The following is a 13,091-nucleotide window of genomic DNA, read 5'->3' as shown; positions in this document are numbered from 1 at the left end:
ACAGTTGCATTGATACTCTGACCAGCTGGTAGCAGTTCCCGATGCACGATGCACCAAACACACAGAAGGACCTTCTTCTGGTACAGTGCTGGTTTCGGCTGTTTTGAATCGGTTCATGGGATTGCTAACCAATGCTAACCAATGATAACGGCGCCGTGGAGCTTCGTATAGGACCCACTTTTTATCACATGTCAACGCCCTGTCCAGAAATGGTTCCGAAACAGTAAATAAACCCATGCGACTGCCGCGTTGCCTTCTGGCCCGGAGTCAAAACATGTGAGACCCAACTTGTAGTGCTTCCCAACTTGATGGATGTGCTGCCGAATGGTTTCTCCACACACTGAATTGTAGTCCCAGTTCCTCTTTGTACGTACATGTGTTGGTCTTCTGGCGTGTGGTGTTTTCGGGTGTTTGGTCATCGTCCTTAAACTGGTTAAACCATCGCTGCACTGTCCGCGTCGTCACGACACCCTCAACAAAGGCCTGGCATATTTTCTGTCCCGCTACAGCGGCGTTTGACCTCCATTTGAACTCGTTCAACATACATGCTCTTATGACGCTCTGTGGATGTCCCATGTTCCCTCTGTCTTTACGCAAGTTCACTGTGTATCTGAATTGCCACAACCAGGTAGTATGTTGGATATACCCACATCAACAACTGACGTTCGCCTTATCTCCACTCGCATTCAACTCACGGTGTGAGGTCCAATTGAACACAGACCTCCACGAAAAGGGACAGAACTTTCTGGTTATCTTTATAGTTATGCACAAAAGTATAGCGTTTGGTCCCGGGCAGTAGTTCTTGATTAAGCATAATAAAAACTATCTTGAATATAATTTATGGATAATATTAATAATAATAATAATAATAATAATAATAATAATAATAATAATAATAATAATAATAATAATAAATAAGATAAAATAGTGTTTTTAGTTTTCCAGAAGGAAACCAAAATTTTTCTTTTCTTTTAGGTCTGAAAAACACTAGCAGCAACACCTGCTGGCTACACCCCTGCTTAAAGTGAATATTTCATTTTATTTCACCAAGCCCAAGAATATCGATACAAGAACAAGATAAAGATTGGATATGCAAGACGAATTGCATAGTAATCTTGCTCTTGGCCTTGTTTTGGTGATCACTAAGTAGCGATGAGCGTATTTTCTAGCTTTCCGTATAGTATGAAATACCATAATCAAAATCACACTTGGTCTTCATTTGTACCGATGAGGTGAGCATTCTTGGCTCTTGTATAGCATGAAAGATCACCAAGACTACGAAATGGAGGACCAAGACTTGACTGCAAGACAAAGAATAAGACGCAGTATTGATGACCAAGACCTAGGGAGCGAATTGTTTGAATTTCATTTGTTGGGCTGAAAGTGATGAAATAAAATTAGTACTTTATAATTAAATATCAACCTGCATTTTTAAATTCATATTATGTATCTTCTTACGTGCAACTATATATACTGTAAAATACGTTTTAATTACCGAGAAAGAAAAATCAACGTGGTACGGGTCCCGGAATCATAAGAACCTATTTTGGAATGAAAGTTGAAGGGTTGGAAAAATCACAGGTGTTCTCCTGTTTCCTCAACCCTTATCATTGTAGTTAAACGATTTTCTTTTGTCTCCGCCAAGAGACTCTTGCTACTGCCTTCCAAGAAGACGCCCTGCCGTCCCAGCAGGTGAGAACACTGACCTTGAAGAAAAATTTCGTCACATAGAACTAAAGAAAAAAACTAAAATAAAGTAAATAAATAAATAAATAAATAAATAAAAATAAAAATAAATTTCTCCCACGTCGGACATTGGTATCAGTTATAAAAAGAAATAACCAAACCTCAAAAGTGCCAAATATTCATTAAGATGCATATACAAATCCCCGCTTGATCTAGCTAGTGGTTAACGTGTAAGACTTCGGTACACGTTGTCCGGGTTCAATTCCCAATGGGAGTGCATTTTGGTGTTCACCCAGTGTTGTGACCATAGTGCTCTCAAACGGATCGGGTTGACCCGACCCGACCCGTGACCCGACTCGACCCGACTCGGATCGGGTCAGCTCGGGTCGGGTTACGGGTCGGGTCGGTTCAGGTCAACTCGGGTCGGGTTGTCGGGTCGGGTCAGCTCGGGTCGGGTCACTCGGGTCGGGTTGTCGGGTCGGGTCAGGTCGGGTCGGGTTGTCGGGTCGGGTCAATCGGGTCAGCTCGGGTCGGGTTGTCGGGTCGGGTCAATCGGGTCGGGTTATCGGGTCGGGTCAGTCGGGTCAGCTCGGGTCGGGTTGTCGGGTCGGGTCAATCAGGTCGGATCACGGTTCGGGTCAGTCGAGTCGGGTCGGGTCGGTCTTCAACCCGACCCGACCCGACCCGTTGAGAGCACTATCCACCACAAAGCCCACTTAGCACAAGCTGGGATCGAAGCATGGACACCATGCACCAGAAATGAATTCTCTACCACTGAGCTACCGCGGCCCTGTTTGGGTTTGGTCGTCCATATCCAATCTTTCTTTTGGCCTTGCTTAAACAACTTCTAGTTTTGTTCTAAATCCAGACTCCGTATTGGAGTAGATATTAATATTACAGTCGATTGGTAAAATCAATCTTCCACATTTAAAAATTAAAGTACACACAAGTACAAAAATAAGCATTTACCATAAAAACACTAGCTGCAAGTGTTCAAAATAGATTTATGGCTTCTATAAAATCAATTGAAAATTGCTATTTTTAATTAGGCAGCTAGCGAAAAACAGCAGTTTTCGACTCCAGCCGAGTTTAAGCTCAACCTAAACTCAGTTGACCAAAGTGAACTGACCCGACCCGACAACCTGACCCGATTGACCCGACTCGTTTGAGAGCACTAGTATGAGAACTAGGACTGCAGGTCCTTTTGAGCAAAGTAAATCCAATGCTATGTGTAGTAATTATATATATATATATATATATATATATATATATATATATATATATATATATATATATATATATATATAAATGCTTGTTTCCGTTATACGAGAGTCATTTCAAAACTTTGTGCGGAAATGAAAACTACAAACAGGTTGGAACAAACCTGTTTTGTTTCTTAACGTTAGTTTTATCTTACGTTAATATACTTTGTTCGTCTATACCCCAGCTTTGCAGTCCCTTCAGAATAACATGATATGTCTAACCCTGCAAAATAGGCATTGGTTTCTGCAATGACCAGATCGTTTGATGCAAATCGCCTTCATCCAGTTTTTCTTGAGATTCGAAAACAAGAAACAGTTTGAGGGGACCCAATCTGGGAAATAGGGATGATGTTGAACAAGTTGGAATCGTAACTCGATCAATGTTGTAGTAATAATGCCGAAGGAACAGAAATTATCTTTCATCTATTGTTTTGCAAATCTCACACTTTATTCACTTATATTCACTGGCATATTCGCTTATACGCCATAAGCATACAGTACTAGTCCAATTTGGCTGTAAATTCCACTGTATTTGGCTGTAAACGATACTCCGAACTGGCAATACCCTGACTGTCTATTAGTGGTGCCATGTATCTGCGTTTGCACGAATTTATCAGTATAAATCATTTTATTCTAATCAATGATGTACATCTATTCTAGAAAAGACAACGTAGATAAGCAATATGTTGAACATGCCTGGCCGTATATGGAGAACTCATGTAGGGCCTATAGATTATATTACAAAGTATCGAGATATAGAATTTAAAAAATAATGTCTTGCTTCCCTCCGGTTTATTTAGGATATGCAGTTATGAGCAGGAAAGCATTTTTGCCTCATTATGCCCTTATTTAGACGAAATGTGATTTATGACAGTTATATATTACAAGTTAGTTTGTCTGTTGGTTTCATAACTTCCATCGCTAACAGATGGCGTGGAGCGGCCCAGGCTCATAAATCGGGCCGTTGCGCCAAGTGTCATATATATATAACTTCCATCATGTATATGATGTTCTATGACTTGAATGCCGTACCCTATGTAAAAGATTTAAAGTAACTATTTATATGATAAAGTGAACCTTTATCTACAAACAGAAATTCATTTGAGCGTCAATTAAGAAGTAGTTACTACAGTCCAATGGGAGAGACAAGTTTTCTAAGAACGCTGAAGTGACTGAACAAAATGAAAATGTAAATGAGAAAATTTTAAATATATCTAATTTTGTATACATTTTTTTCATTTCCTTTATAGCGTACTATTTTAAGAATTGTATCATCTATGTTAGGTAATACTTCTCGCACCATTCTGGCTCATGAAACATCGTCGACAAGGCAACTGATACTCAAACTTCCACATTTTGCTAATTCGAGTGTGCTGAGTGTCATAGTGAATGTCACTAACTTTGTCATGCAGATAATCCATTCGGATAGAGCTCAGTTTTACGTAAATGGGGAGGTTAATAAGCAGAACATGCGCTATTGGTCACCTAACAATCCCGCGTGGACAGATTCTGACAAAATGACCAGTGCAAAGAAGATTATGGTGTGGGCAGGCGTATGGGGAACACGAATAATCGGTCTTTATTTTATTTCAGAAATTTCAACTGTGGAATGATAGCTTGCGTTGAATGATCCCACATTGTGGCGTCGTGATTCGTCATTACTTGGATGAACAATTTCCTGAAACGTAAATTGGTCTACGTAGTTAGTTAAATGGTCTGGCCGATCACTAGACCTAACGTCACTTGATTTCTACCTTTGTGGGCATGCTAAGCTATACTTTATGCTGTGAAAGTTCGTAATTTTCGACACATGGAACAACATATTGCCACTATCTGTGGGTAAATTTCACCCGATACCCTACTCCTCCACAGCAATTGGGAGGAACGGCTGCAAACGTGCATTGCTAGCACGGACATGTGGAACATATTTTCTAACAGGTAAACAGAAATGTCAGTTGCCAATCACTTTTCACCAATTAAGCTACTTGAAATCTGACTGTATATTTGACATCCTAAGAAAATTCTAGTCCATGGTCAGATATTACATTACTCACATACCGTTCATAGTAAATATTTCGAATCCAAGATAGCGGAAACAAGATAGATGTCGTCCGCGTGATATATTCCCTCTGAACCTAATGTGTATCGCCAATCTCACACTCAATGAAATTACATCCATGTAAATTTTAAAAAGGGTAATAAAGAACTTATAATACACCATATATAACTGTACATACAGTGTGTCTCAAAAGTCCCCTGACATAGGGCAACTTTGTCATTATCAGAGTTACAACAAAATGTAAGAGGAGAAACCGTCTCCAAATATGATGTTTCCAATCTAAAATGAAGGAATTTTTAAGACGGAAAAGCCGTTTGAGGTTGTACATTCTTTATGTGCCCAATGTTAAATGAAAATACAACGTTGCCATTTACCAAGACCCACAACATAAGTTAATGAAGTTACTGTCTTTTACGCTAACGCATCAATGTCCAACTCTCATTTCAAACATGCCCAGATTCACATTATGTTGTGGGTCCAGGTAAACGGCAACGTTACATTTTCATTTAACATTGGGCGCATAAAAGTGTTCAGCCCAAACGGCTCGTCCCACTTAAAAAAATCCTTAACTTTAGATTGAAAACATCATATCGGCGTAGCCGGTCGTTCGTTCGGAAGATGTTGAAGTACAAAAGACCAGTGTAAGAGCAGTAATTGTAACATTTGTGAGCAAAGTTACTAAATATATAGAATACGAAAAACATTGCAAACCTTTCGAAAGAGAAGTTGCATCCCACGCTGGCAGAATATATTCGAGCATTTCTCTTGAGAATGTAGTTCCAATCACAGACCCACATTTGAGTATAAGTTTCTCGAATGGAAGTAACTCGTCCAATTTTAAATAAAACTCCTCTGCAATGAATCAAATTTAAGGTTTAAAAAATTGTTTCCAGAACATCATATTTGCCTATGGATAGGACTTTTGTTTGGACACATATATTAATACAAATGAACCATATATATTACACATCGATTTAAAAAATTAGATCTCTGGAATAATATTAATTTAAGAACATTCCAAATTTGAAAGCAAACATTAATTTGTATTACGATATTGTAATTGGAACTTAGCACTTAGCCATTGCAATTGATTTAGAATATAAATAAGCTTTACTGAAGTAACTGATCTTTCATTTAAGAAGTGGTAGTCTAAATGGGGTATTTGCTTTGTTGATTAATGTTGCAATATAATTTGTAATATGATAATAATTAGTTTTATGGAGAGTGATTTCTTTACACAATATAAAATATGATAATATCTATCCTTTCTTCTATTTCATATTAGGTGTAATTAGAAGAAAAATACGAAAAAAAGTATTTTAAACGTACTATTACCATGGACACCCTCATCAGATGAGACAGCAGGAACCATCTTGATTCCCTGAGATATATAATGTATTGTTTCGGTGCTGTTGAAATGTTTGACTGGCGTGTGTCAGTTTCAAAGTAAAAGAAAAAATGTAAAACTATCTGGTTAGTCAAAGTAATCTTCGACTGGAACCATTACTTTTACATCTCTCAGGTAACAATTAGATTCCATGATAAATGCAGAGTGCGATTCGATGCTGTATTCTTTCACACATTGCACTGTCCGGTCCCAAGGAAAGTTCTTCCCTAATAAACAATGGTCAAAATAACGCAAGAGGTAATAGTCAGTGGAAGAGACATCAGGAGAATACGAGAGTGAGGAAGGTTTTCATACTGAAACTCATGAGAGTTTGTATCGTCCTCTAAACAGTACGTGGACGTGCATTGTCATGCAACACCAGAACATGATTGTTGAATGCTTGAAGTGAATTTCCTGGAGTTCAATGTTGTACCGATCCACAGAGATGAATTCGCCTATATAGGATGGATCATCCTTATTATAGACCACCACACCAGCAACAATACCTTCTAAATGTGCAGAAGTCGTTTTAGAAACTGTTTTTGGACTTTGATCACGTTTCAACCAGTGCCCTGACTGTTTACGTCTTTCTTTTTTTTTAATTTGAAATTATAATCCGATGTAAGAATTCTCCCCAATGATTCCATATATGGTATACACTCAAAATAAATAAATAGACAGCTCTAGACGGCAATTTACGTAGGTCAATGTCAATTCATATTGTACCCATTAAACCAACTTTTAACCTTACCGATTGCGCGGAGCCACTGAAAGAAGAAGGTATGGTGTACGCCTAACTCGTCCGCAAATACACGAACAGTTCTTCGGCGTTCCTGAGGAGCTTATCAAAGTATGTTGATTGTCGGTGGAGGCTTAGTTCATTTCTTAATGTTATGCTACCTACATGAAATTTCACAAAAATATCACACCGTATAGAGCGTTCATTCACCATTCTGGCCATGTATGTACTGTTGTTGATTTTCGCCCTTAGGCGTGAATAATCCAGTTTGGATTAGTAAACGAAAATCGTTGTAATGGTGTATTTTCCATTGTGCACTTGCACACATCCTGTTCAACATCACACTTTTTGCTGACTGACTGGGAACACCAACCTATTTGCTGAACATATAGCAATTTGTGATGATGTGTGTGTACCTTGTTCCATCCATTGGTTACGTTACAGATGGTGGTTTCATGACATGGTGGTGTAAAAACTAATATTTCAATCGCACAAACCCAGTACATCAAACAATTATTTATAACTTCCATATTTTATGTTATATTGCCACTATGTGTGCGTGTGACTGCATCAAACATTACAACAGAATTTAATAGCATATAGCAATTGTTTAAGCCCAAATTGTTAGTAAGTACGTGTACAGCCACTTCGGTCAATCATGTACTGTGTCCGATAGGATCAAGCTATCAAAACATTGCATGTTTTTCCTCTTTTAAAAAAGTCTGTAAAGTCTATTATCCCTTCTCTGGCCAACCCCTCAGTTATGCTAAATTAAATAACCTGACTTTTCTCAAAACAGAGAGACAATTCACCTAAAAAATGGCAACATACATTTTTATATCATATAAGAATACATAATTTGAGAGGTCTCTTCACTCTCTTTGCACAAATATTTATTTTTCTGAGTTTGTAGACACTCACGTTAGCAGCACACATGAGCTCCCTCCTGGCTATACGGTTAGCCTATGCGTCCCACGTCCACGTCCATCTTTATACTTTCAAACAATCTGTGATATTGAAATTCATAACCACTTGGATTTTTGCTTTTACTAGTTTATAGGAGATTCTATTCCTGACATCAAAATATCAGGAATGATCGAAACTGTGACATGATTGAAATGGTGTTGACAGACGAAAGCTAAGATGCCAAAATCAAATTATTTTTTAACATAAGTTTGAGATGCCAGTTAGCTAAGAGAGAAAAACACAACCTGTTGCTTTTTTCTTTGAATACTGACAAGGAACGGACATGAACATGCCATTCGGACATCCGAATCAAACCTAGTCCAATCGATAAACATAACAAAGATATGTTCATGCTCAAAAAATTAGGTGCCGTGGACAACGGAGTAAGTCCCTGGGGCCCATGAACCCTGTTAGTATAAAGAAAATCGTAGACTCGCTGTGAAATAGCTATTGCATCAACACTGTTCATTGGAAAGTCATGGTTTATAGTTCATTCTCTTCAGCATAAAACAAGATTTGAAGAGGCGCTATGTGTTGGGGCCCATAACCTTACCTGAACAGGAAAAATTGGGAGAATGTCTGTGAAAATTCCCTCTAGAAATCGCTCCTATCAACTTTGAACCTCCCTGGAGTGGTCCCGAGTAAAAGCACACAATCCAAATGTATCTCAAAAAACACTATAGAAGATAAGAAGTGACTGTACCAAGTTTTGTATTGATAGACCGAATAGATATGAGGAAAAATCTTATATACCACCTACATTCTTTCTCCTCATACTATTCTATCAACCCAAAACTTGGTACACACATATTTTATCCCTTATGTCCGTTCCTTGTAAGTTATTATTAACAAATGTGTGAGAAATTAGTTTCTCTTTTTTTTTCGCAGTAACACAAAAATGTTTTTAAAAGTGTCCAGGAATATAACTGCCTTTTATATATTAGAAAAGTGGGATAAATCTAACGGGAAAATAAAAATGTCCAACAAAAATATGCCAGAAAACGTAAAACTTACGGGAAAATCTAATACCTAGTAACCTTACGATAAACCCAAATTCAACCAACCTAACAGCACAGACAATTTGTCCAATAGTGTGAAATGGTTGGGTAAACACTTGCCGACGTTGTAATTGACATCTTTGCCTAAGTTTTATAAACAAATTCAATTCAGTTCAATCAATCAACATAACCCTCATTGAAGAAATAAATCTGTGATTGAAAGTGCGATACCAAAGCTGTTGAGAAAATAACAATAAATTGTTGATTTGTTAGATACACAACGTTAGGCCCAGGGGCACACCCACGGGGGTTCAACGGATATGCCCCCCCCCCCGCAAAATTTGCTAACATGCATTTGTAGTCTCTCAACAAAACTACTGTTTAGCAGAGAAATGATTGATGTAGCTTGAAAATTTGATTTTACACTTCACCTGTACTCCTATATTTTTTTAAATATATAGATGGAAGTATTATACAGATACTTATCGTCTTTTCGGGTGCAGAATAATACCCATTCAATACTTCATGGACATAGTGGCTTGTAGTAATGAACTCTTCATCCCAAAGCTTGGACCCCCCTTCCAGCGAAAACTTCTGAATGCACGCCTAGTTAGGCCAACGTATTTTTAGACTTCATTTTGTAATAACAAATTCTCAACCATTAGCCTACTATACTTGGGAAATACCAAGTATACTGCCACGGCACAAGTATACCTAGGTATTATCACAATTAATCTACTTTCAGCTTTTGTGACATTGTATGTCAGCATGACAGAAAGTTACATATTTTCTATATACCCTACGCTTTTTTAGAAACGGAACTTTTCTCACCTTTCTTATCAGTGTAGGATTCTTCTTCCTTTCCACTGGTGTCCCAGTCGCTAATATTCTCCCATTTGACTGACTGGTTCCGCTGAAAGAAACAATAATAAATAATAAACAAGTGAGTTTCATTTTACAGTTTGTGAAACTACAGGAGACTTCCAAACTATGCGATTGCAATATTGAAACAGATCTATAACTTTGGGCTGCAATGGAAGGACAGGGAGAGATTAAACCTATCAAGTAATAAATTTCTACCATTTCCGGTCTTAGCAGAATATGGAATCATTCCTTAAGACGTTGAATTGATTGCTAGAAACCATAAACCTTATGTAGAGTCGTTTTGATGTATGATTAGCGTCATACTAAAGGCCTGCCTACTGCAGGAAACATATTTTAGTCGAACTCTTTAGTATGGCACTAATCACGCGTCAGAAGGACTCTGCATAAGACACCATATGTTACCATCTATTATCATTAAATGTCGAAACGAGAAATGGAATCTTTCTATCACTTCTGGTTTGAATAGAGGGTTAACGGAGATCGAATCTATTGTTTGAACGTTGAATCCATTCAAAAAAAAATCACTTGTTGCTATCTATTACTGTTTTTATTCTATTGCAATAAACGTTGAAACCGGAAACGGTTGATTTCTACTACTTGCAGTTTGAATAAAACTCATTTAGTCACGAAAGCAAGGGATAAGAAAGGTTTGCTTTAAAAGAGGAGGGTCCATTTTATGTTCCTTTAAGAAAGGTTTGCCACCACACTTCTCTAGTATTGCCTTATACTATTATTCACTTCAAAGGTTCATTTTCCCATACTCTTCGATGCGTCTACTATGTAATAAAATGGCCGATTCATTGGCAGGGCGATGAGAGATAAACGCTCCATTCCCTAAAGGATATCGTTTTTCTAAACTCTGTCGGTCGTGTTCAGAGCCGTTCTGACGCGTGACTAGCGCCAATATACTAAAGAATTCGACTAATATACGTTTCACGCAGTAGTCAGGCCCTTAGTATAATTTTAATCACGCACGAAAATGACTCTGAATAAGGCCCAGTGTTACGATGCACAGAATATGTCCCTTCTTCCAAGCTAATACTAGTTTAATACAGTTCCCTACAAATGGTATGGGCATAGTAGTAGTGGTCCCCGTATATTGCGCCGAGTCAGCAAAAAATTTAATGACGTCATAGGTCAAAGGTCAATGACCTTGGCCCGGGGTCAATGACCTAGGGGTACCTAGGACCACCCCCTCTAAATTTTGACAGGGGTACCATGGCCCACCCCCTAAATTTTGGCAGGGGTACATAGGACCACCACCCTTAAATTTTGGAAATTGCCAAATCTAAAAATTTGGTGTGGTAGCCTAGGACCATAGTATGTACCTCTATCAGTATTGGGTGTCTATGTCGTTCCCTTTTATGGGTAAAAAATTGCCAAAAATTCAAATTTCGGGGGTTTTTGACCTAATTTATCCCCTTTGATGAGGTGTTATTACCCTATATAGTTATATGGGCGTATACAGGGGTACATTCCCTTTCATAGGACATGGGTATATTAATGCACCCCTTGAAAAATTTGGGAGGGGTACCTTGGCCCACCCCTTAAATTTTGGAAATTGACCAATTTAAACATTGGGTATTATAGGACAGGACCCTAATATCTATTATGAAAAATTTCGGTGGTCCACCTCATTCCCTTCTAGGGGTACAAAATTGCCAAAAATATAAACGTAAGCAATGCGTTATACCACGTGTTTGGTTTTGGCTCAATTTATCCCCTTTGATGAGGTGTTATTATCCTATATAGTTATATGGTCATGTATAGGGGTCTATTCCCTTTCATAACATATGGGTATATTGGTGCACTCCTTTAAAAATTTGGGAGGAGTACTTTGGCCCACCCCTTAAATTTTGGAAATTGCTCATTTTATATATTTGGTATTATAGTACTGGACCCTAACATGTATTATGATAAATTTGGGTGGTCCACCTCGTTCCCTTTTAGGGGTACAAAATTGTCAAAATATAAACGTAAGCAATACGTTGTACCACGTGTTTGGTCTTTTGGCCCAATTTATCCTCTTGGATGAGGTTCTATTATCTTATATGGTTATATGGTTATGTATAGGGGTCTATTCCCTATCATAAGACATAGGTACATTTGTGCACTCCTTTAAAAATTTGGGAGGGGTACTTTGGCCCACCCCTTAAATTTTAGAAATTGGTCATTTTATATATTTGGTATTATAGTACTGGATCCTAACATGTATTATGATAAATTTGGGTGGTCCACCTCGTTCCCTTTTAGGGGTACAAAATTGTCAAAATATAAACGTAAGCAATACGTTGTACCACGTGTTTGGTTTGACCTAAGTTATCCCCTTGGATGAGGTTCTATTACCTTATATGGTTATATGGTTATGTATAGGGGTCTATTCCCTATCATAAGACATAGGTACATTTGTGCACTCTTTTAAAAATTTGGGAGGGGTACTTTGGCCCACCCCTTAAATTTTAGAAATTGCTCATTTTATATATTTGGTATTATAGTACTGGACCCTAACATGTATTATGATAAATTTGGGTGGTTCACCTCGTTCCCTTTTAGGGGTACGAAATTGCCAAATTTTAGTACAACCACGTGTTTGTTTTGGCTCAATTTATCCCCTTGGATGAAGTCCTATTACCTTATATGATTATATGGTTATGTATATTGGTCCATTCCCTATTATAAGACATGGGTATATTGATGCACCCTTTAAAAATTTGGGAGGGGTACCTTGGCCCACCACCTAAATTTTGGAAATTGCCCAATTTAAACATTAGGTATTATAGTACAGGAACCTAATATGTATCATGATAAATTTTGATAGTCCACCTCGTCCCCTTTTAGGGGTACAAAATTGTCAAAATATAAACGTAAGCAATACGTTATACCACGTGTTTGGTTTTTGACCTAATTTATCTTCTTGGATGAGGTCCTATTACCTAATATGATTATATGGTCATGTATAGGGGTCCATTTTCTATCATAAGACATAGGTACATTGATGCACCCAGGGATGGGTACCATAGCCAATCTCTTAAATTTTGGAAATTTTTCAATTTAAGCATTCGCTATCATGGTACATGACCTCAATATGTATCATGATAAATTTGGGTGG

General features: G+C 37.9%; 1 protein-coding gene across 1 annotated transcript in view; it reads right to left on the bottom strand.

Moving 5' to 3' along the window:
• LOC145686004 (adenylate cyclase type 10-like) overlaps nucleotides 1-13,091 on the bottom strand; it is a 71,571-nt gene that overhangs the window by 37,675 nt on the left and 20,805 nt on the right. Inside the window, exons 2-3 of the mRNA XM_081758837.1 lie at nucleotides 9,929-10,010; nucleotides 5,719-5,859 (exon numbers count right to left, since the gene is read on the bottom strand). Coding sequence (XP_081614963.1) covers nucleotides 5,719-5,859; nucleotides 9,929-10,010 — 223 coding nt within the window. The remainder of the gene's footprint in view (nucleotides 1-5,718; nucleotides 5,860-9,928; nucleotides 10,011-13,091) is intronic.

The sequence above is a fragment of the Thermobia domestica genome, chromosome 5 (genome assembly GCF_964235325.1).
Source record: "Thermobia domestica chromosome 5, izTheDome1.hap1.1, whole genome shotgun sequence".
Classification (NCBI taxonomy): Eukaryota; Metazoa; Arthropoda; class Insecta; order Zygentoma; family Lepismatidae; genus Thermobia; species Thermobia domestica.
This window is presented reverse-complemented; position numbering and strand designations above follow the sequence as displayed.